This window comes from Gadus macrocephalus, chromosome 10 (assembly GCF_031168955.1).
Source record: "Gadus macrocephalus chromosome 10, ASM3116895v1".
In the NCBI taxonomy this organism is placed as follows: domain Eukaryota; kingdom Metazoa; phylum Chordata; class Actinopteri; order Gadiformes; family Gadidae; genus Gadus; species Gadus macrocephalus.
In genome coordinates this window covers 22,590,512-22,611,566 of record NC_082391.1, presented here as the reverse complement: position 1 = coordinate 22,611,566, position 21,055 = coordinate 22,590,512, and the positions used below count along the sequence as shown (strand labels likewise).

At 46.5% G+C, this 21,055-nt stretch overlaps 1 protein-coding gene across 1 annotated transcript in view; it reads right to left on the bottom strand.

The window, feature by feature from the left end:
* Nucleotides 1–20,699, bottom strand: part of tnmd (tenomodulin) — a 36,003-nt gene extending 15,304 nt beyond the window's left edge. Inside the window, exons 1-4 of the mRNA XM_060063226.1 lie at nucleotides 20,538–20,699; nucleotides 17,760–17,894; nucleotides 3,674–3,814; nucleotides 549–656 (exon numbers count right to left, since the gene is read on the bottom strand). Of these exons, the coding sequence (XP_059919209.1) occupies nucleotides 549–656; nucleotides 3,674–3,814; nucleotides 17,760–17,894; nucleotides 20,538–20,585 (432 nt within the window). The 5' untranslated portion in view covers nucleotides 20,586–20,699. The remainder of the gene's footprint in view (nucleotides 1–548; nucleotides 657–3,673; nucleotides 3,815–17,759; nucleotides 17,895–20,537) is intronic.
* Between the last annotated feature and the right edge of the window lie 356 nt (nucleotides 20,700–21,055).

The following is a 21,055-nucleotide window of genomic DNA, read 5'->3' as shown; positions in this document are numbered from 1 at the left end:
TCTCTCTCTCTCTCTCTCTCTCTCTCTCTCTCTCTCTTTGTCTCTGTCTGTCACGCTCTCTGTCTCTCTCTCTTTGTCTCTGTCTGTCACTCTCGCTCTCTGTCTGTCTGTCACTCTCGCTCTCTGTCTCTCTCTCTCTCTCTCTCTCTGTCTCTGTCTGTCACTCTCGCTCTCTGTTTCTCTCGCTCTCTGTTGCTCTCGGTTTCTCTGTCTCTGGCTCTCTTTCTCTCTCTCTGTCTCTCTGTCTCAGAGAGAAAGGTTGGAAAGGGAGAGGGATAGAAAGGGAGTTGGAGGGAGAGAGAGAGAGATGGTGTGTCAGAGAGAGGGGGAGTTAACGTGAGGGAGAAAGATAGATAGTGTCAGAGAGAGGGAGTTAAAGAAAGAGAGATAGATAGTGAGTCAGAAAGAGAGGGAGTTTGAGGGAGAGAGAGAAAGATGGTGTGTCAGAGAGATTAAGGGAGAGGGAGATAGTGTGCCAGGGAGGGAGAAGGGAGAAGGAGAGAGGCGGTGAGCCAGAGGAGGGGGAGACGGCGGCGGTGGACTCCTACCAGTGCCTCCGTGTCCTCAGACGCCACCTCAGTCACAGTGGGAACCCGGGTAGATTGGCTCTTGATGTAGCACCTCTGATGTTTGCTGAACCGGATCCCTGTGATTCCCTTTGACGAGGGAAGAAAAAGGGAAGGGGAAGAAAGGAGGAAAAGAATAATCAAGGAACTCAGATCAATGCAACGCGATGCGTTCAGTGACGGCGCTGGCCGTTCCCCGGAGGTGCAGGGGGGCTGTTTTCAGGGAATAAAGCTTGTTGTGTGTTTTCGTTTGTAGGAGAACCAAAGCCCTTAAAAATAACCCTGCGCCTTGTTTCATCCGTTTTATGTGTGTGATTTGATGATTGCCTCGCTTAAACACAATTCTCCCTTTTAAACATAATGTAACCTGTTGTGTTGTGTTGTGTGTGTGTGTGTGTGTGTGTGTGTGTGTGTGTGTGTGTGTGTGTGTGTGTGTGTGGGGGGGGTTGTGTTCGTTCTCACACTCTAAATCCACAGCCCTGCCACAGAGCAGGGTGACAGAGTGTATCATACAACAGCGTTGAGACGGAGGTGTTTCTCCTCTCTCTCTAACCAGGGGGGCCTCGGGCTGAATTAGGGTGTCGGGTCACTGAGTCTCAGGTAATCTGCTCCGTCAGGTGCAGAATCGCCTCCCTCCTCCTCCTGATGGTGGCCCTGCTACCCCACCACCACCACCATCACCCACGGCCCCATCCCTCCTCGCTCCGACCGGGAGCGCCTTAGTGGACGGGGGATGAAGATCAGTTTCATTCCGTCTCGCCGCAGCCAAACTACGTCAATCCCCGAGAAGCGATTGAAAAGAGAACTCCTTGATAGACGCAGGAGGAAAGGTGGATGAAGACGATGAGAGGGTGTCTGGGCCGGGGCTGGGCTCTCTCTCTCTCTCGTCTTTGGACGGTCGTAGCGCACTGGGACATCCGCCTCTGTCGCACAACGGCGTCCAATTAAAAATGCCACAAGCGTTGTTGAATGATGTGAACGTGTTTATGCGATTCTATAGAAATTGAATCAAGGGGCTGTGGTGATTGGTGTGGCAACGCTCCTTTCAAATCAATTACTTGCGAATGGCTATTTCGTTCCTCGTTTTCCCTTCTCTTTCTGCGGTGCGGTCCGTCTGCACACAAAGCACCCGTGGGGAAGGGGGAGCGAAGGGGACATCTCGTGGAGCAACGCCTGTCATAATCCGCTGCATGTAATTTCATCGCTGGGGGAGAAAGATGGGGCGATAATGGTCCCCCAACACAGAACCATAATGTTTATGCCCAGCTCTATTGTGATGAGTTGCTGTTTAATTTGTGTCTACTGTAATGGCAAGCTGCAACAGAAAAGAGGGGGGGGGGGGGTTGGAGACAATCTTGTGATGAGATGCAATGATTACTGAAGTCGGTGAACCAGAAAATGAAAGAAGACATGTCATTACGGGGATAAGAAATGAAGTAAAAAAAAAAAAAAAGGCGAGACGACAAAGGATGTCGTTTTACTGGGCCCACGTTAAAGCATCCACTTGGCATATTAATACGTTCCCGTTTGTGCACCGTGTTTTGATTTGGGGCGAGTTGCGCGGCGGTCTTGGGGATAGGTGAGTGGCGCCTGCTCTAATCACGGAGACACCAGGGCCCTGATTCCCGTCCACTCGAGCGGGTGTCAGCAGGTGATGTTTGGGAACAAAACACCAGGCGAGAGGCAGAGTGGCTCAGCCCTTTAGAAGGAGAAGTTTTGAGGCGACAGACTGAAATTAACTGCCGGTTCGCTGCTCAACTCCAGTGAATAGAGAGCTTAACTTGTGTCAGCCGGAATTAGGTCTATCAGTGGTGTATAATGGGCAACTTATCATGCTTTATAAGATCCAGGGGCAGGCTTCGAGAGCGTATGACTTCCCTTTATTTGCTCGCTCTCTCTTGCTCTCTTTCCACAATAATTTGTATTTATGCTGGCAGTTTTCAGACCTCGTACACTACTGGAAGTGTGCTTAAAAAGCTTGCAGCTAGCAACAAGAGCCACATGCTAAGGCCTCACAGCTAATTCAAAGCCGGAATTATTTCCGCCCCAACTCAACCATTCTGTCAACCAGGTTCTGTCAGAGATCACCCATGTTATAGATTTAACCATTTATTGCCGGTTCTGGTCATACAGAATACCAACATTTCAAACTCTATGCAATCCCCCATGGGGTACATCAGATATCTCGACCCATCTTACAGGTTACATGCAATACAGAGCAGAACCAAAGCAGGTGGAGGCTGCGGTTGTGGTGGGAAAATTCGTCTCAGAAAACATAACTTTGCAGGACGTGTGGGATCTTAAATCAACCAACCTATCAGCCATATGTACGTGGGTCTGATTAGCTGTCAGCTGAACTAGTGACGCCCATTAATGGTGATGGTCTCCCTAAAATGTTACTCATATAATGAGTCCATTACCCGAGCGATAATGGTGATTGCTAGGGAGCGGTTATTGTGTTCGCTTTGTGGATGAAACTTGTTTTGAAAGTCACCCAAAGTCGGGTTCAATCGGCTTGACGGAGCCACACGCCGTCGTGAATCGGGGAACTGAGCCGGCCTAGGGTCGCCCTCTGTGCGGTCCCGCCGCTCCAGACGTCTTATCTCCCGCGCCGTGGCCTTCCATTCGGAAACACGTCTGGTTCTCGGCCTGAGACAATAACGGTGGCCACTCTCTGCCCCCCCGGCCCATTGTCCTGCCGTTGTAAATCCCTCCATTTCCCAGGTCTCTCTACACGTCCCCCGGGCTCCGGGGAGATTGTTTCAGAGGTGGCTTTGGTCTCTGTAATGGCGTGCTGCATGCCTTTTCCTTCCATCAAAATTTCAATTTCCATCCTCAGCCCTCAGCAAACTGTGGCATAACCCGCGTTTCTCGCTTTGCCCGTGACTCTATTTTTTTACGCCGCGGTTTGAATGACTGTCACCTTGTCTGTCATCGCAAAAGAGGAAAGAACGAAACAATCCCATTAGCGGAGGGGCTTTACTGGGGAAGCGGGACTTAAAACAGGCCCCGTGTTTCAGCGTTTTTGTGGGTTCTTTGTGGAAACTCATCGTGGTATCGTCTTTTTAAGAGATTACAGGACGCGTGCCACGTGACTCTGTACTCACGTTCTTGAAGTCGTGGACCTCCAGCACCTCATCGCTGCCGTTGCCCATGCGGAAGATCTCGATGCGCTGGCCGGGGTCTATCTCCAGCAGGCTGTCCGTCTCCCTCCCGTCCACCACCGCCTTGTAATGGTGGTCATACACCTGCAGACGCACCCAGGCACACGCACACACACACACGCAGGAGCGCAGACATACACACACGCACGCACGTACGCACGCGCGTGCGTGTGCAAACACCCACAGGGGCAAACGCATACAAACACACAAGCACGCGCATACAAACACAGGCACACAAAGTTTCAGATTCCGTTCGTTTCACTGTGGATCACTGGCACAACTTCATAGTTATTGATCATTTGTTATTGATCACGTTGTAATATGAAACGACGGGACACACAATGAACTTGTTTACCCTGTCTCACGCTAGCGAGACTTGGAGGATTAGGATCGCGCCGTCAATAGATGCTCGACACATTGGATAAAGTTGATTTAGTACTTCATATATTTCTCTAAGTCGCCGACTATAACGTGTGAACGATGAGTCAAACGATGCTTACATATTCCCTTTCCAACTTATTTGAATCGTTTCAATCCTTCACATGTTGGTGTTCTATTGCCTGGACTTCTGTTCCAATGTCCTCATAAACTTCTGTTCCGATGTCCTCATAAGCCTAGTGACCTGTCCCCCCCCAGAGCCGAAGGGGGGGGGGGGGGGGGCGGGGACACCATGGGGCATTGGGAGTATCGGCGTCACGGTACGGCATTAATAACCCGCGCTTTGAGGCAACAATCAGCGGCACACTGAAAATATTTATAGTGACAAGCTGCACTGTTTATATAATGGAATGCATCATTAGAGATTGGGCTCAGTAAGCAAAATGGACGCCTTTTTCTGAGGAGAGTCTTTCTTTTTCTGGGGGCCGTGGCGTCTCCTCTGGCTCCTCCTCATCGGGCGTTGGCGGGCCACAGAGCGCCATTGTTTATCTCCACTGCTTGCTTGTGTGCTGTTCTCAGTCACGCATGAGCGCCTCGTAAAATTCCCTGTCTCAAAGAAAAAAAAGGGAAAGGAACCAATGCCCACCAGCTGAAAATATGCTATTAATATTTATGCGAAGCTTGTGTTATGATGAGAAATATATTGCTGAGTTCATTTTCATCCGTCTCCACGGTAAATGAAAGTATCGCCGATGAGACGAATGGCTAATGAATATACTTAGACAGGAATCCATCAGGATTCCCCGTTGGTGGAAAACATCTGAAGGTCTTTTTATAGTCCATAAGCCCCCCCCCCCCCCACACTTGACAGTACAATGTGTGTACTTAGCATGTTGTATACCTGCTCATGCATTATTCATGAGATTTAAATGCTTTCTCCCCGCCGTCTGATGCCGACCGCGGTAATAACGGCCGCGTGGGATATAAGTCTTAATGGAGGATCACCTACGGAATGGTACCGGAATATAAAATCTTCATTAACATAGGTCACGATTCCCAGGTTCGACGAGAGCTACGACTCCAAGCAGCGCGAGCAGAGCTAAATTAGGCCAGGGCTTGGTATTTAAGTGTCAATTGAGCTGTTATGGAAAATAAATTGGGCCATTAAACAATTTCAAAGTCTGCGTGGTGGATTAAAACTCGATTTGAACATTTTCGATTCTATTACCATAAAGGTTGAGGCGTTGGTGGCGTGGGGGGGGGGGGGGGGGGGGGGAGGAGGTGGTGTCTGGGAGAGTATTGATCTTACGAGAACAGTGAATACCATTTACAGCAGGCCATCACTTTGGATGAAGATCCTATGGTGAGATTCTCTCCACATCACAGGGATGAGATGTATAATAATGTATTACAGCAGTAGGACTTCAACTGGTTCAATATCCAAAGTGGACGCTGTGCACTGTAATTGGCATTCTCAAAATAGAAATAAATTGCCTCTCTCGGCCCTCGTAATTTTCCTTTTTTTTGACGTGGATGCTTTTATCTGCAGACGCCTGGACCTCTGTGTATACGTAGAGCCGGGTGCTACCGTTAAAACACTTCTTTACCAGAAGTTAGGAACAGAGCAATCATCACTAATGATGATCCTTGTGGCCCTTATTAAAATCAGTGGCTGTTAATTTAATTACCAATAATAACCCATTTTTATGTCCTTTAATTGGAAAGACATCTTGTTAATTCCTTTCTCGATCTTTTGCACACCAAATTAGCAGAAGAGACACGATAGGCAGAAAACAAGCCCAAAACAAGGCTGCTTAAAGCTGAGGAAGGAAAAACCTCAAGACAACTCATTACTTATTGATCCACGAGGGACTTCTCTTTGGTTGAACGTTGTGTTATCTAGAAACTAAAGCAATGCAAGGAGAACAGATTTTTTTGTTCCAATGTCTGGAGTTCAGTGATGACTCCCACTGGTGTGAGCGAAACTACAAGGATCTCTTCACCACAGAAGGACGAACGGCATGAGGGCACGGCTGCATATTGGAGCTGAGCACTTGAGGGTTATATTCCAAACTATCTGGCATTCAAATTGAAATGCAAATGATTCTGCACCAGCGACCGAAAACAGTTCCGTATTCAAAAAGAGGACAAAACAAACGACGGCAAAAAATAAACCCCCTACACTACAATATAGTCAGTTCACAGTAGAATAGCCGTTTTTTCTCACATCACAGGAAGCCTTTCCCTGTAGTACAGTAGATAAAGGATTCCCATCTCAGCTGCCAAGAAGACATTCAGGCTAGGGAGTGTTTGGCGAATCGCATCCTGGAAGTGGTCACAGACAATGGCGTGTGTGTATGGCTGTGTGAGTGTATGCGTGTGTCTGTGTGTTCGTGTGTGTGTGTGTATGTGCATGCACACGCAAGTGCATTGTTTACTCCCCTCCTCGTGGGTCCTCTCTGAGGTGGTCCTTAGCAACCATCAGCCAGATTGTGTCTAACACAGGCCCACATAGGGGCTTGGGGAGCCAATGAGAGGCCACAGGCCGGGCCCCAAAGCCTGTGGCTGTTGGTGTGAATAGTGCCGGGCGGCCCACTGGAGAACATTACGCTAAAGGTCACGCTGATATTGTTACAGGTGACTGAGCTGTGGTCGGGACTCTGCCTGTCTGTGTGTGTGTGTGTGTGTGTGTGTGTGTGTGTGTGTGTGTGTGTGTGTGTGTGTGTGTGTGTGTGTGTGTGTGTGTGTGTGTGTGTGTGTGTGTGTGTGTGTGTGTGTGTGTGTGTGTGCTTGGCGTGTTGTGCAAATAGACAGGATGATGTGATGACAATATGTTCCCTCGGTTGTCCTTGGGGGGCTGGCAGATAGAGGCTCCGGTGAGGTGGAACTGGATGCTTGTCAGTCCCAGCGGGGCGTTGGGAGGGCTGGTGGGGGGGGGGGGGGGCAGCATGCCTCATATAATAGGCCGAGGCTCTTGTCCGGCCACACAGGCTGCAGGAGGGCCGGGACACGGTGCGCGCTGGTCCTAGTCAGTCCTAGTCCAGGGCCAGGCTAGCACTGAGGCACAGACCCCGGTCTCCACAGACGTTTTTATTTAAAATATATTTCAGTAATCATCCGTGTTGCGAGTACCGGGAAATATACCTGCGCCGCGTTCGTTGCGGAGCCCCGACTCAAGCCATCTGTGCAAACGATTGGCAGCGGATCAATTGTTCCACCCCAGACTGTCTCGCCAAATATTGCATGTATAGGGGGCTCCCTCCGCCTCGACCGCCTCGCCCCATCGAGCCCCTGTGGTGCCAGTACATTCGCACATTGATTTTCCTCTCCTTTACCCCAGGTTGTATATTGCTCTGCAGCCGAGGGGGGATTCGAGTAAGCAGAAGCCAATGCAAAATCCCCGCCAAAAAAAAGACGGGGGGAAAATGTCAGCTGCAAACGTCCTCGGGAAAGGCTCGGTGAGTTATTGTCGTCTTTCGCTGCTGTGCGGGACCGTCGTGCTGAAGCACAACGCCTCATTTGTAGCCCTGATTTTCCACCACTCGTCGAAACCAACCGACCAAAAATGAGCTCCTGGCAGCCCTGCCACTGCCACTGAGTCGACATAGGGTTCTCATTTTCATACAGTTGCTTCTTGGAATTCGAAAGAAGAAGGGGAAGAAGGAGATTTTCCTCATGAAGTTTCAGAGTGCAGGTTGAGTGGCTCCTCTTTCTCTCTCTGTATCTCCCTCTCCCTCTCCCTCTCCCTCTCCCTCTCCCTCTCCCTCTCCCTCCACCAGAGTGGGAGTGGGAGAGATGGAGAAGCCCCGCTTGGTCCTTGTCCTCCAGCTGGAGCTGGAGCCGTAGTGGGGCTGATATTCACAGTGAGATCATGTCTGTTCACATGGGCAGCCACATGAGAACGGCTAATGTCTCCCCAGGGCTGTTCTTTGGTTTGCAATGTTGTTCTATTAAGACTTTGCCGTTTTTTTTCTCTCTATCTCTCAGGAGTAAAAAATAAAATGAAGAAAAAAGCACAAAATGAACATCTCTGTTAGGCACACGGAAAATTGCCACTACTGAAGCAAAAACCTCTAGAAAATTAAAGTTAGCTCAATTTCAACCGGAGTAATTAGTGTGCGTTCTCCCCCCGCACTTGGAGGGGGGAAACTTGGGAAGGAAACACTGTGTCCAAAGCAAAGTGTTGCGCTGAGGTAATGAAACGCTACAGAACAGCCGTGACTAAGAGAGTGCGATACGGCGGTACGATGAATAATCACTTGTAAGGAGGATTTATAGAGATCCTGGGTCACCATGTGTGAACATACGCTCACTATATCTGAAGCATTGTAGTAATATCTATATTATCTCCATCGTTGCTTGGTCTGATATAATACTCACGTAGTATATGAGATGTTTGTTTTTATTTTCAGATATCTTAAGTAGGCCTCGCATATATGACACACATGCAGTATATATCTGCAAGGGGATCGAGAAGGAGGGAGATAGAGATGGAGGGAAGTTCAAAGTCGTGCTGCATATACACAGAAGCTGTGGGGTGGCGGCTAAATGTATGCAGGCTGCGGTGGTGCAGAGCCATTGGGTCGGGCCATAGCGACTGGCAAGAGGAGAGAGGCTTTGGACTTTCAGATGTTAATGTTGAGCGTCATGGAGATGCCATGGAGCTATTTCAAACGAGACACTTGCAACCGATGCACTAATTGAATAATGACGATGACATGCCAGCTCGCTCTCTATCGCCGCCCTGTGGTCGAACATACCAGGCAGGTGAAAGATGATTTGTGTCTGAAATGATTCATGCCAACATTAATTATTGTAACTTCCTTTACCCAGCTTCATATTTTGTTGTCAAAGGCACTGCTGTTCAGAGCATATCTTAAAATCTGGTCCTGCCGCTTAAAATAAATGGAGAGCAATTTTTACCAAATATAGCAGCCAGATAAATATAAACATTTGTGAGGCATTCAATGTTGTGTGCTTTGTAATTACAACCAACCCTTTTCTGTGGTTCTGTTAATTGTGGAAGCGAGCCTAGTTAGGAGATGCTGGCAAACCAAAACGAAAAGCCAGCTAGCACTCGAACCCGAGCCTTCGGTGCGAGGATCTCTGCGGGATCCAGCCAAAGCACTTTGGTAGGTGGGTGAATGTTTCCTCTAATTGATGAACATTAGCAAAAAAACATTAAGTGTTATCTTATCCTATACCGGTGTTAACGGCAGAAATAGTTTTCTTTGGTGCATACTTCAGTTGGTGCTCTTTCAACTTGGCAGTTGTTTTACAATGCCTTTGGAAGCCATACAGCATTACCGAGTCTGAATGTGTGGTGTGTAGCGTTCAATGGAGCTCGGATGGGGGGGAGGGGGCTAGGGTTAGACTGCTTTGATAAGAAAGCTCATCCAAGCACTTGCATTAAACATCCATTTGTTTAATGTTTTACAGCTGCGAGCGTTCTGCTCTAAATGAGTGACACTGAGAGCTTCTGACGATTCCCACCACACTTCTTTGGTGTGTTGGAAAAAAAAAAAAATCGCGGAACAAAAGATGAGCTTTTACCTTGATGTACAAAAAAAAAAGTTTCTCTCGATTCATGTTGAGATCAGATGAAGGCGTAATAGGTGTATGGTTCTGTGAAACTCCTTAGTCACGTTGTTATCTGGCCTCTATACTTTCTCGTGACATACTACCTTTTTGTTTTGGCTGAGTATGGTAAACTAATCATCTGTGAGGCTCCCACGTTACAGCATGCCTCGAATAGCGGTAGAATTTACCAATCTAAACACCCCAATTCCCCCGGATTCTTATGTTTGAAAGTACCTGGAACTGTTTTGAAGCTGACAAAAAAACCGTTAAAATAGAGTTATAATGGTTTCACTATGTCAGGTTTTTTCTTATACGTTTTATAGGACTCAATTATTTGTAAATCGCAATCTAAAATATAAAAAAATAACAAGACCCAAGCAAAAATCGAATTTGATAAATTGTCACAAAAGGCTTGAAATACTTCAATGGTTAATGGGGTTGACTTCGATAGGATCTGGCATGAGGACACTGACTTAAGAGACAAAACATTTCTGGGATATAGACTGTTCCCATCCACTTAAAACGGCCTGTTTGTTGTTGTTACATGTACCTTTTACATTGTTTAAAAGTTGAAAACGTTTTTGCTTGTTATTCCGTGATTAGTATTCCTTCCCAGTGACCAAGTCTCCAATGTCAACACAGAAGGGCATGCTACTTAACACAAACCCATTTAACCGATGTTGCCACGTAAATACCAATGAAGGTATTAAATCTGACATTTTTACGTATGATAATTTCAAGGGTTAACACAGGATTTAAGTAGCCTTTGGCACTCGCGTCCGGGATTGAGTCTGGGAAATACACACACGCCTACATGAAGGATATCATTCCTTCAGAGACGTCTCCAAACCGGGAGCCAACATGCCTCTGTTTTAAAAGGTACACTTCGGATATCAGCTCGGTTTCCCTCTCCCGTTCCTCCACACACTAGCAGACGTTCTCATCCATTATCCGCTTATTACATGCAGTAAAACAAGTGTAATGACCCACTTTTTCTCTGCGCCCCCCCTGAGTAACTACCTGATGGCGTGCGTGTGATGCGAGACCCTCGCGACTCTCGCCCACGACGGGCAGCCGTTGCTCTTAATTTGAGGAGGTTCCCCTCCAACCAGCGAGGGTATATATATTTATACACATGACTAATCACACCTGACATTTAAAACAACTTGAACTCTCCGTGGCAATCAATCACCTCCGTGTCCGCCATTGTGCTCCAGAAAGGCGGATGTTTAAAAGGGACAGTACGTGTGTGTGTGTGTGTGTGTGTGTGTGTGTGTGTGTGTGTGGGTCTAGGGGAAGTAGAGCTACACTATACATCTCATACCAGCGAATCGGTGAAGGTTGCTGACATTTTAAAGGAAACAATCGTTGTGAATAAGCCCTCTGCAGCGGACGTGGCCGCTTGGTGCGCTGCTCGTTTGAAAACCACCCCATCGTCGGGGAGGGAGTCAGGGCCACCTGGGAGTAGGGGACGCCGAGGGCGTGGCCGGGCTGGTCTGTAGAGGTGCCTTTATGATGATTTAGATGCGCGATATAATTGAGACGAAGGAGGATGGAGGACACCTTGACGGGTCTTGATTTAGCCGGCCTGTGAGGGCGTGTGGTGAACCACAGAGATGACGCAACGTATGTTTAAAGCTCTGTGCGTAATGTGCGGGGAGTCACTTAAAATAGGCTAAATGGATATTATGGCTCATTGTGTGACCACAGAACACTTGTAGCATGTTTCAGGAGGGAAGGAGGGGTTTGAGTGGTCGTATAAAATAGTGGAGGTCATAACTAGATTTGGGTTGATAGTTTTACTAATTAGGCCTACTTTTGAGCTTAAGCCCGCGGTGAATATCAGGTATGGTCTGAAAAAAACAATATTGGGTCTGGGTGGTTCACCCTGTCAGTGGATCACTACTGGCCAAGAAAGTGGAAAAACAACCTAATTGGGGACTTCTCAGTGACAGATACCCTTCACGGTCCCAGCACATTCAGCTGTGAATGTTAAGTACCACAGCCAATTCTCCTGCTGGGCCCATGTCATCCCAACTATTAAGGCAGGCCTGTTTCCATCCAACACAAGAGCATCTGGGGTATCCAGTCAGTCATCAGCTTTCATGGTCCGCCTCGGAGTGGAACACAAAATAAAGCGATTAAGGAGAGACCAATGCACACACATTTTGTGGTCCTACTTGTGAGAGGTTGAGAAATTGGCTGTTGATTTGTATGCCTAGTTCTTCTTGGATTCTGCCATTAATTAATGATTTAGGCTGTATAACGCAGGATACTGAAGTGTTGGATAATGACTTGGAAGCTTAAGAATTACCACGAGAAATGTACAGTTGTGTCGATGAGTTTGATGTTGTCATTAGAGCAGTTAATAACTCGATAAGAGAGGGTTTAAATGATTTCTTTGCTGAAATGAAAGAAAAGATATGAAAGGCAGTATTTTATCCTAATTATATTGGGCACATCACAGAAACATTTTAAACATACATATTGATGCACCGATGAATTAGCTGAACAAGCAAGACCAGTCTTTAGGTTTAAAGTCATAATTTAACAGTCTACAGTATGCTTACAGAAAACCCTTGACTGACTAATTGATGGTCAGCAATAAATACATTAAATCGTATGGTGTACACGTGTATATCAGTGGCGGCTGGTCGTTTTTAAAGTGAGGGAGGAAGGACTGCGCGCTTGGTTGCCATTGGCCTGCTTGCACTGTTGGTGTATGGTGGCATAAGAATGTGAGACTCAAGTTGTTTCAGGGTGTTTTGGTGAACTACAAAATAGAAGGGAGGGAGTTATGTGAACAAAATGTATACAAAGCCACCAGTGGCATCACTGTAATTTGAGAAGGAAAGGATGCAAAGCATATTAGTCAAATCAGGCCTACTATTGATTTGTAAAAGTAAATAAAAAAATCTGGGCCTATCATTGGGCCTATTTTTGCCCTCACTGACTGAAGTTATTTAGCTATGTTAATTTTCAGTTACAATTGCTTGTAATGCTACCAGTAAGTCATTGCGTACCTAGCAAACCATGTAGCACTCACAACAACACTGACGTTGCCATTACTTCTGGAGACCTTGATTTTGGGAAGTGGTCTACCTCTTTCTTTGGTCGCTAACTTAGCACTGTAACTGAATGAATGGAATGCTTTTTGTAATAAGACGTTAACAATGTCCTCCGTTTCCAATGTTTCCATTGTGCATTTAGGATCTCGCTATCGCAGATTTCACTTGCTCTGCGTCTCTCAGACTGAGCACCGCGGCAACGCAGACCGGGTTTGTTATCGACAGCGTTGCCAGATTGGGCAGATTTCCCGCCCAATGATATTTCTTCCAGCCTAACATGGTTAAAAGCCCAATTGGGTGGGAAATCGGACCAATCTGGCAACACTGCTCAACATCCAGGGATCCTACTTATTGGTTCATAGCGCAGACGGATAGATTTTTGCGCGAATCAGACCCCTTAAGGTCCCACCCACTCAGAGGAGGACTTTCCTCCTCTCTCCCATTGAAACCCATGTTATCCACCGGCCGCCAGTACTTTCGGGAAAATGAAAGGGAGTCAACGGAGGCGGAGGGAGGACGTTCCTCCCTGAAGTAATTGTCAAAAGGCGATAGGGGGTGCTAATGTCCCTTTACCCAGGGAAACGAACATTATATATTCAAAGGCAATAAAGTAGTCATATTTAAGGGCATTAATTCATTACAATAGTCTGGGCAATCTACATTTTTTATTCTCAACAATGTTAGGGAGGATCTTCCTCCCTCTCCTCAATGGAGAAGCCTCCACTGGTGTATATGTATATATGTGTGTATCTATGTATATAATGTGTATGCATTTATGAATGTGTACACTATACTAATGGATAAGTCAGCAATGGTTAGAAAAATAAAATCAAATAAACTAACACATATGTTTTTAGTTGAGATGCAGGACATTCTAAACCTCACTCCTCCTCGAAATAGGGTAGCCCTTTTGGGGGGGAGCGAAGCCCCGCATTAGCACCGAACCTTTCAAAATATGCATGCAAAAAGATGATGTTTACAGTAGATGTTGCAAGTGTGCTTGGGGCGCATTCCAACAATGTGATGGTGAATGCGCCGCGAGTCGACTGCAAAAGTGACTCGGGAGGGAAAGTGAAGTGCAATCACATTCCAAATAGCACACAGCTTGGCTGTCGCTGTGTGGAAACGGGTGATGGGGGCTGGGGGGGGGGCGGTGAGAGAGGGTAGATCTGGGGGGGAAACGGGGGGGCTTTCGTGTCTCACTTTACCAGATGCACTGTATTTGTAGCAGGCGGCAAAGGAGGCACGGATTGGAAAGGCAAAATGTCCCACCAGCGATTAAAATGTAAATGTACACGCTGCACTTTTCCCCCATTGCTACTGAAAAAGCACAGTGTAAAACGAAGTATGTCACGGTGAATGGCCCCAACAGGTCGCTCCGGCGCGGATTTTCCCAAATACAGCTCCCCCCCCCCCCCCCACCCTCCACCCCCCCCCCCCCCCCCCCCCCCACACCCCGCACACCCTCCAGAAGAAGACAATGTGACAAAACTTTGAGAAAGCTTTTGTAGACTTCAACTCCGCTTGCCACTAAATTTAACCGTCCCCTTTTCCCATAATCCTCTACGTTTATACTCTTGCCTGAATAAAAACCATGATGTAGAATCTCGGCGTGGTTTAATTGAGCATCCTCACAGAAGAAGAAGAGCAGCTCCAGTGGAAGGAAGTCGGAGAACGAGCGTCACGATGTGTTCGATTACAAGCTGGTACGGGCTCGGTGAAGGGCCATCTGTCTCGGCGATAACTCCCCATCAAAGTTAGAATCCACCATATTGTATGCTGACAAGGAAGTACAAAGGAGAGGGATGCGAAATCTGCATGACTGGAAGACAGATGATATCACAATCACAGTCTCAGTCCGCTGTCCCGTGGTGACGGCAGAACAATGAAGACACTGCTAAGACTTGATTTATTATAAGCTATAAACAGACAGCAGCGACGGCCTTGGGAACGACCTCCACCCATGACCGCTGGAGGCTGAGAAGGGGCCAGGACCGTTCATTAAAGGGGCAGTGTGTAGGAGTTAGTGCCATCTAGTGGTGAGGTGGCAGATTGCCACCAGCTGAATATCCCCCCCCCCCCCCAGCTCCTCCATTCCACCATGAAGCTGTGGGGCCAAAGGCCAGATTGATATCATCGTTTCCCTATGATTATACAAAGGGCTCATTCTGAGGTAGCGAAAATGCAACCATTCTTATTTTCATGGGAACATACACTCATTAAAACGACTCATAAATATTATATCCCATTTCTCCCCACTTCGTTCTGCTATTTGCCGCTATATTCTATATGCCACCCCTCTAAGGAACAACAGTACTGACACAGAGCTCTTCAAATGCTGCTGAGCGTCAGAACGGCGTCCACCATGGGAACGGAGACGCGAAGAAAGCTAGAGAGAGAATGAACCATTAAGGTGAACAAAGACATCTCTGCTTGAATATTCAGGAGATTCCCTCATGGAAGTCACTTGGGTATTTCTCCGTCTACCCTGGCTCGCTGTCAAACTGACGCTTTTTCAATGTTTATTTCAAAAAGTAGAAGCCAGTGTACAGCGTCAACAATTTGTTGTGTTTACCCGCATCAGTTAACTTTATTCTGCTTAATGAAACAAAGGCACTACCAAGAGCAAATAGGCCTTGTGTTACTTGAATATTTTCTTTTAAAACTCTGTATATAAATCGAAATTGTTAATTTAACATATATTTGTTACCACTTACACTTGAGTCATTTGGCCAGGCGCAGTATTAACGGTGTTGCAGATATCCACTGTTTCTGACCTGTGAATTAATTGAGGAAGCCTGGCTAATCCCCTGGTGAGTTATTGTGGTTCAGAACAATAATGAGCACATAGCAAATAGTGGGACCGTTCTTTCCCTCTGTGAGCCAAATGCTCCCGCGTGCAGCCGATCTAGACATCAGATTATTCAATTACACAGCAAGGCGTGCCTGACTATATCAAACACACGGGCTGGAGAAAGAACGGCAAACTCTCTTCCTGAGGATCGTGTAGCTACACATGTTTGGAGTAATTAAAATGGGTCCCCAAGTGGCTCCCCTGTTAGGCAGAAAGACAATGCACAGAGCAGGCTACCTCTCCACGGCGGTTTACACTGTAAAGGAAGTAGAAGGGATTTGTGAAGCTGTTTTAACAAGCTTTATGTTTCCCTCTAACGCCTACATGGTATGGACTCTGAGAACAGAAGGGTCAGTCTTATTCATTTCAGTAGCATGGAGAATTGAGAGACAAAGGACGCATTTTGAGAGGGAGATTTAGTTTCACAGAATGTCAAAACGAAGGAAGACAATAGTTGACTCCACGTTATGTTTTGAGTAGGAGGATGTACGGCATACGTTTGAGGCCTGAAGGTAAATTGCAAATATCTGTCTGGCCATTTCTCTATCCCATCCATCCATCCATCAATCCATCTATATAAATCCAGATATCTGCTCCCCATCCACCTGTCATCTATCTATCCAACCTTCCGTCTACATCCATCCACCCAAATGTATATCCAGCCGTCCCCCATCCATCCATCTGCAATCAAACCCTTCATCTGTCAATCTATCCCTCCCTCCGCCATTTTAATCCTCCATCTCTCCATCCATGCCTCCGCCCTTCCATCCTAGAACGGTGTCCCCAGCCCAACCTATCAAAGATCTGCAGCCGGGGTGTCCTATCAGAGAGCCGGCACTCTCTCCCCTTTTGAAGTGGCTCAATCTCCACTCACTGATGGAGGGCAATGACTGCGCCTCCTTCTCAAGACCCCATTAATGCAGAGCGCAGGGTCCACAGGTTTGATGTGCATTGCCTCAGCAACCTCTGCCATCCCCGCATTTTACACCACGTGAGAATGATCACAGCTTGTTAAAGTGGAAATAACGACTGCTCCACCTCGGGCAGGAAATATTTAACAAGGACAAAGGAGATTGCTCTGAGGTGATTTATATCTGTGTTGAAAGGAGAGGACATGGGCATGGTGTCGGTACAGGAAGTAGCGGTGAACCGTGGCTAACCTAAACGTAGCATAGACTCAACAAGTTTAATTATTGACCCTATAGCGTGTGGGATGCTGTGCATGCTGTCCGTTGAGGACTTGTTGCATTTGGCTTGACCGCTGGCGATATCCTTCCAACGAGGGGAATTATTGCTCGGGTTACGAAGGTGTTTTTGCCTCTTAAAGCCGTTACTGGCCTGTTGATATACGGTGCAGACGTGTCTTAATTTTATCATGAGGCTACAAGATGTCTCTGCATTGCTTCAATCACCCATTTCGCTCAGTGCAGACATCATATATTTGCCAGAATGTTTCTCTCATTTGCAGCAGTAAATTGTAGACGAGAAATTATCGATGTATTGTTGCTGGAGGCTTGAGTAGATTGGCTTTTTTTTGGCATCCTGGGAAAATCAAGGCTGAGCAGATGAGTGAAAATGTTCTGTATCAAACTGATTGAATTGGATTTTACCAGATGAATTGCCAGGACAAGTGTTAACCGCAATTATTTTGCCAATGTCTGACTGGTCCCAGTCCCAGAAATGTGGTCAATGGCAATTAAACCCAATAGTGGGCTTTAAGAATCCGGCATCACAAAAGTGTTTGCTATGTCAATAAACACTAAATCACTGGGTAAGGGAGGGGGACTGAAATGTCCAACTATTTAAGCCCAGTGATTTGTTTTGGATAAAAAATTACAGAGACGTGTCCACAAAAAACAACCTATTTTGGGCCGGGTTTTTTTCCCCCCATTTTTGCAATGATTCCTTTTGTTAGTTTTTCCTCTTCTTCCATCCAGCCTTGCAAAACAAATAAAAGAACAAAAAAAGATGATATAAAATGTCAGTTTGGCCACAAAACTTTCAGCATGAGAAAGGACTCTGGGCCGATAACCCCCGCGGTCAGCCCACCGGAACAGACAGAGACACATCCCCACCATAAATATCAAGACAACACGTATCTACACATACAGGGACGGTGCAGAAACAGTGGGGGACTAAACCGTCTTACCTTGGCTTGGCTGGGACCCCAGAAGTACCTCAGGCTGAAGACCCCCGCGGCCAAAGCCAGGACCACTAGCCCGAGGATCAGAGCCAGGCGCCGGTACGTTCGGAACCGCGCCGTCTTCTCTTTCCCCGTTTCGATCTGCGGCAGGAATGTAAAAGGACGCACAAGGTATACACAACGTATAGTGTCACAAACGTAGGTCTGATGCGGCTGTGGGTTCCCAGCATGCGGTCTCCTCACCCGATGCTACCCCGGTATGACAGGCATAAAGCTGTCCCTTCAGATTCAGGTCTTCCTTTAGAGCTCGTGAACACCATATCAATAATAACCAGCGTCACAGCGTGGTTCTATCTGGTCTTTTCCAGATGTGCGACCAATTCTGATGAACGCTACAACCAAACAGACATGCACGTAATCCAACTTTGACTTTGAGGACACGTGACGCATCGGGGAATAGAGCGATCCCCCATCAGAGCGGTGATGATAAACATATAATGGATGCCACGCTACGGAGAGCCAAACGGTGGGGAGAGGAGAGTTCTTCTGTGCCCATAAAAAGGTCACATTCGCAGTATTCAACTTTTTCCACCAATTAAATCTCGCCCTCTGTTGTATTCGATTCCCCGAGCTGCAGGCAACAAATTAACAAAGAAAGGCTTTGGTTCACCATCGCTTCCAACAGCAAGAAATGAAAGATGTTATCTTCACGCTAGAGCACTTTTGAAGGTCTCAGCAAAGAGCGGCCAAAGAAAATATAAAAAATGTTTTCCTAGCTCAATTATTTATGCTGCTAGTATTTCATATCTGCACTATGTAGCTATACTAATAATAACAATGATGCATGTGGATTCTTCCTTGAACAGACAAACACAATAAATGGCTCTATTGACCTACAATCAAATATGGTGGTATTTAAAGAATTTGAAGACGAGAAGGTTTTTTGTTTTGTGGAATACCATAAACTCAAGAATGTAGGTTGCCATAGTGCCATAGTTACAAATGCCACACTTCAATTCAATCAAGGGACGTGTGTTATAATTATCCCCGTGAACGCAACGCAAGACAGTGGCCACAGACTAGGGAGCGGATCAAAGCCCAGAGCAGTCCTCACATTTTATAGGAAACAGAAGGCAGTAATCAGAGAGCCCGAAATTCCTTGCAGAGGGAATTTCTCCAAGTATGAAAAAAAAGGGAAAACCGGTGTCGGAATTCTGCTCCTCTGCTCAGGCAGGTTGGAGGCGCAGTGGAAACCTAAAGACGAACCTGAGCCTCCACTGAACCTCGCTCCGCCGTAAACTACAAGAACTAGGGCGGGGGTGGGGAGGGGGGAGACAGGCACCGAGCCGACAGACATTGAGTCGAGTCGAGAGGGATGGATTGAAGGAAAGATGAAATGACAGAGCAGAGAAATTCAGTCGGGGATGGAGACGTAGACAGAGGGGGGGCTGGGTTTGAGACCCTAACACCAGGTTTAGGATCAGATTCATGTGGGGGTGGGATTGGGGGTTTGGCAGCCAGATGCTTCCTTTTGAAGAGCGTTGGCGTCTTTTTTTTCATCCTGGGATGCAAAGCTCATGGGACATCCTGCTGATATAACACTGAGGAGACACACTTCTCCATTTCAGGGCTGGGACTATAGCATACCTCAACGATAGGACCTGCACCATACTATACAGGGCTGGGACTATAGCATACCTCAACGATAGGACCTGCACCATACTATACAGGGCTGGGACTATAGCATACCTCAACGATAGGACCTGCACCATACTATACCTCAATCGATTCTGAAATATAAAGCTTCATCACTATCTTCACCTAGTATGTTATCAGCATGCATAATTCCAAATGATGACGCAATTAGCCCCCTGAAAATAATGGGAACTTAGTTGATTACAGGGAGTCTCATCATATTGTCAACATCCAAGCCTCCATGAAATACTGTATTCAAAGGACAAGGGACCCCGACCCCACATTGAAGTTATTGCAGGGAAAGCAATTTAATAGGGCATTCTGAAAGCTTTCAGGTGCCCTGCGCCTCTGTATTGAACTACTTTACTGCTTCTGAAGAGCAACAGGGAAAATGCCATTGGAATTGACTTTTTTGTGTCGGTAAGCGAGTTCTAAGTCTGTGCAACCTGTCTAAATGTGTTTGGAGTGGCATGGTCTAACTACTTATGCTGTGGTCAGGGTCAGGTCTCTGGGGTAAAGGAGAGCCTTGACCTCCAAATATATATATAAATATTTATGTATATAGGTTTATAAAAAATTAAGACAAAGTCAATCAAAATTGGAATTAAGTCGGCTGAATATATTCCACGGCAATAAGAGCTATAAGATAAGAGTGTGCAGAGAGAAGAAAGAAGAGGCGAGAGAAGGAAGAGGGAATGAAGTGACATCAAGGGGAGCAGGAGGAGGTGGAGGACGAGGAGGAGCAGGAGGTGAAGGACCAGATGGAAAACTCTGAAAGTCCCGTACAATGCACCCATTATGCAGCCACACTATTCTTCAAAAGAGTCTTCAAAGGAAACTTATAAATGTGCTCTTCAGTCATTTCCAGCTATGATTTCAACACAACACAATATTCTGCCAAAGTACATTTTATTTTTTGTTTTTGTTTCCCTTTTAAATTCCCCAATAATTAAAATAGACAGAATGTCAAATAATCAACCACAATAAAACAACAAACACACCTCATCAACAGATGTTGAAATACTCCACCAAAACAATCATAAAACCATAAGAAACACATCCTTCCAATGGCCAACTAATCATACTCACATCTTTCCATATAACCTGCTGGCTGTTGGACTGGATTCTTGCTTCCATTATGCGAGCACACGGGAGGATTCCTTCCACTCTTCCTAGCTTGGAAAATTGCAACTGCAGTGAAGGCTGAGCAGCGCAGTGCTCCCCTCCATAGGTAATTTGGGGGTGTTCTAAAGGGGAGGGAAGTTTTTCAGTTGGAATAGAATTACTGAAACATTTGCGATAGCCATTATAAGCTTCGGCAGATGCCTGCCTCCTGCACTGTGTTCATATCTGGCTCTGTAAAAAAAAAAAGTGGAAAATTGTAGATGGATTCACACGGAAAGGCAGACTGTGTTGAATAAATGACATACCGTACTTTCGAGAAAATAACAGCTCCCACCTCTGTAACCTTTGATTTGTGTGTGAATGTGTGGTGTTTTCTAAGTAGGAGTTTTGAATGACGCCTTCATGTTACTGTTTTAGTAGAGTTACATTTGGGCTTATTGAGAAGAAAAATTGCCCTTACTTTTTCCCTGAATAGATAGTTA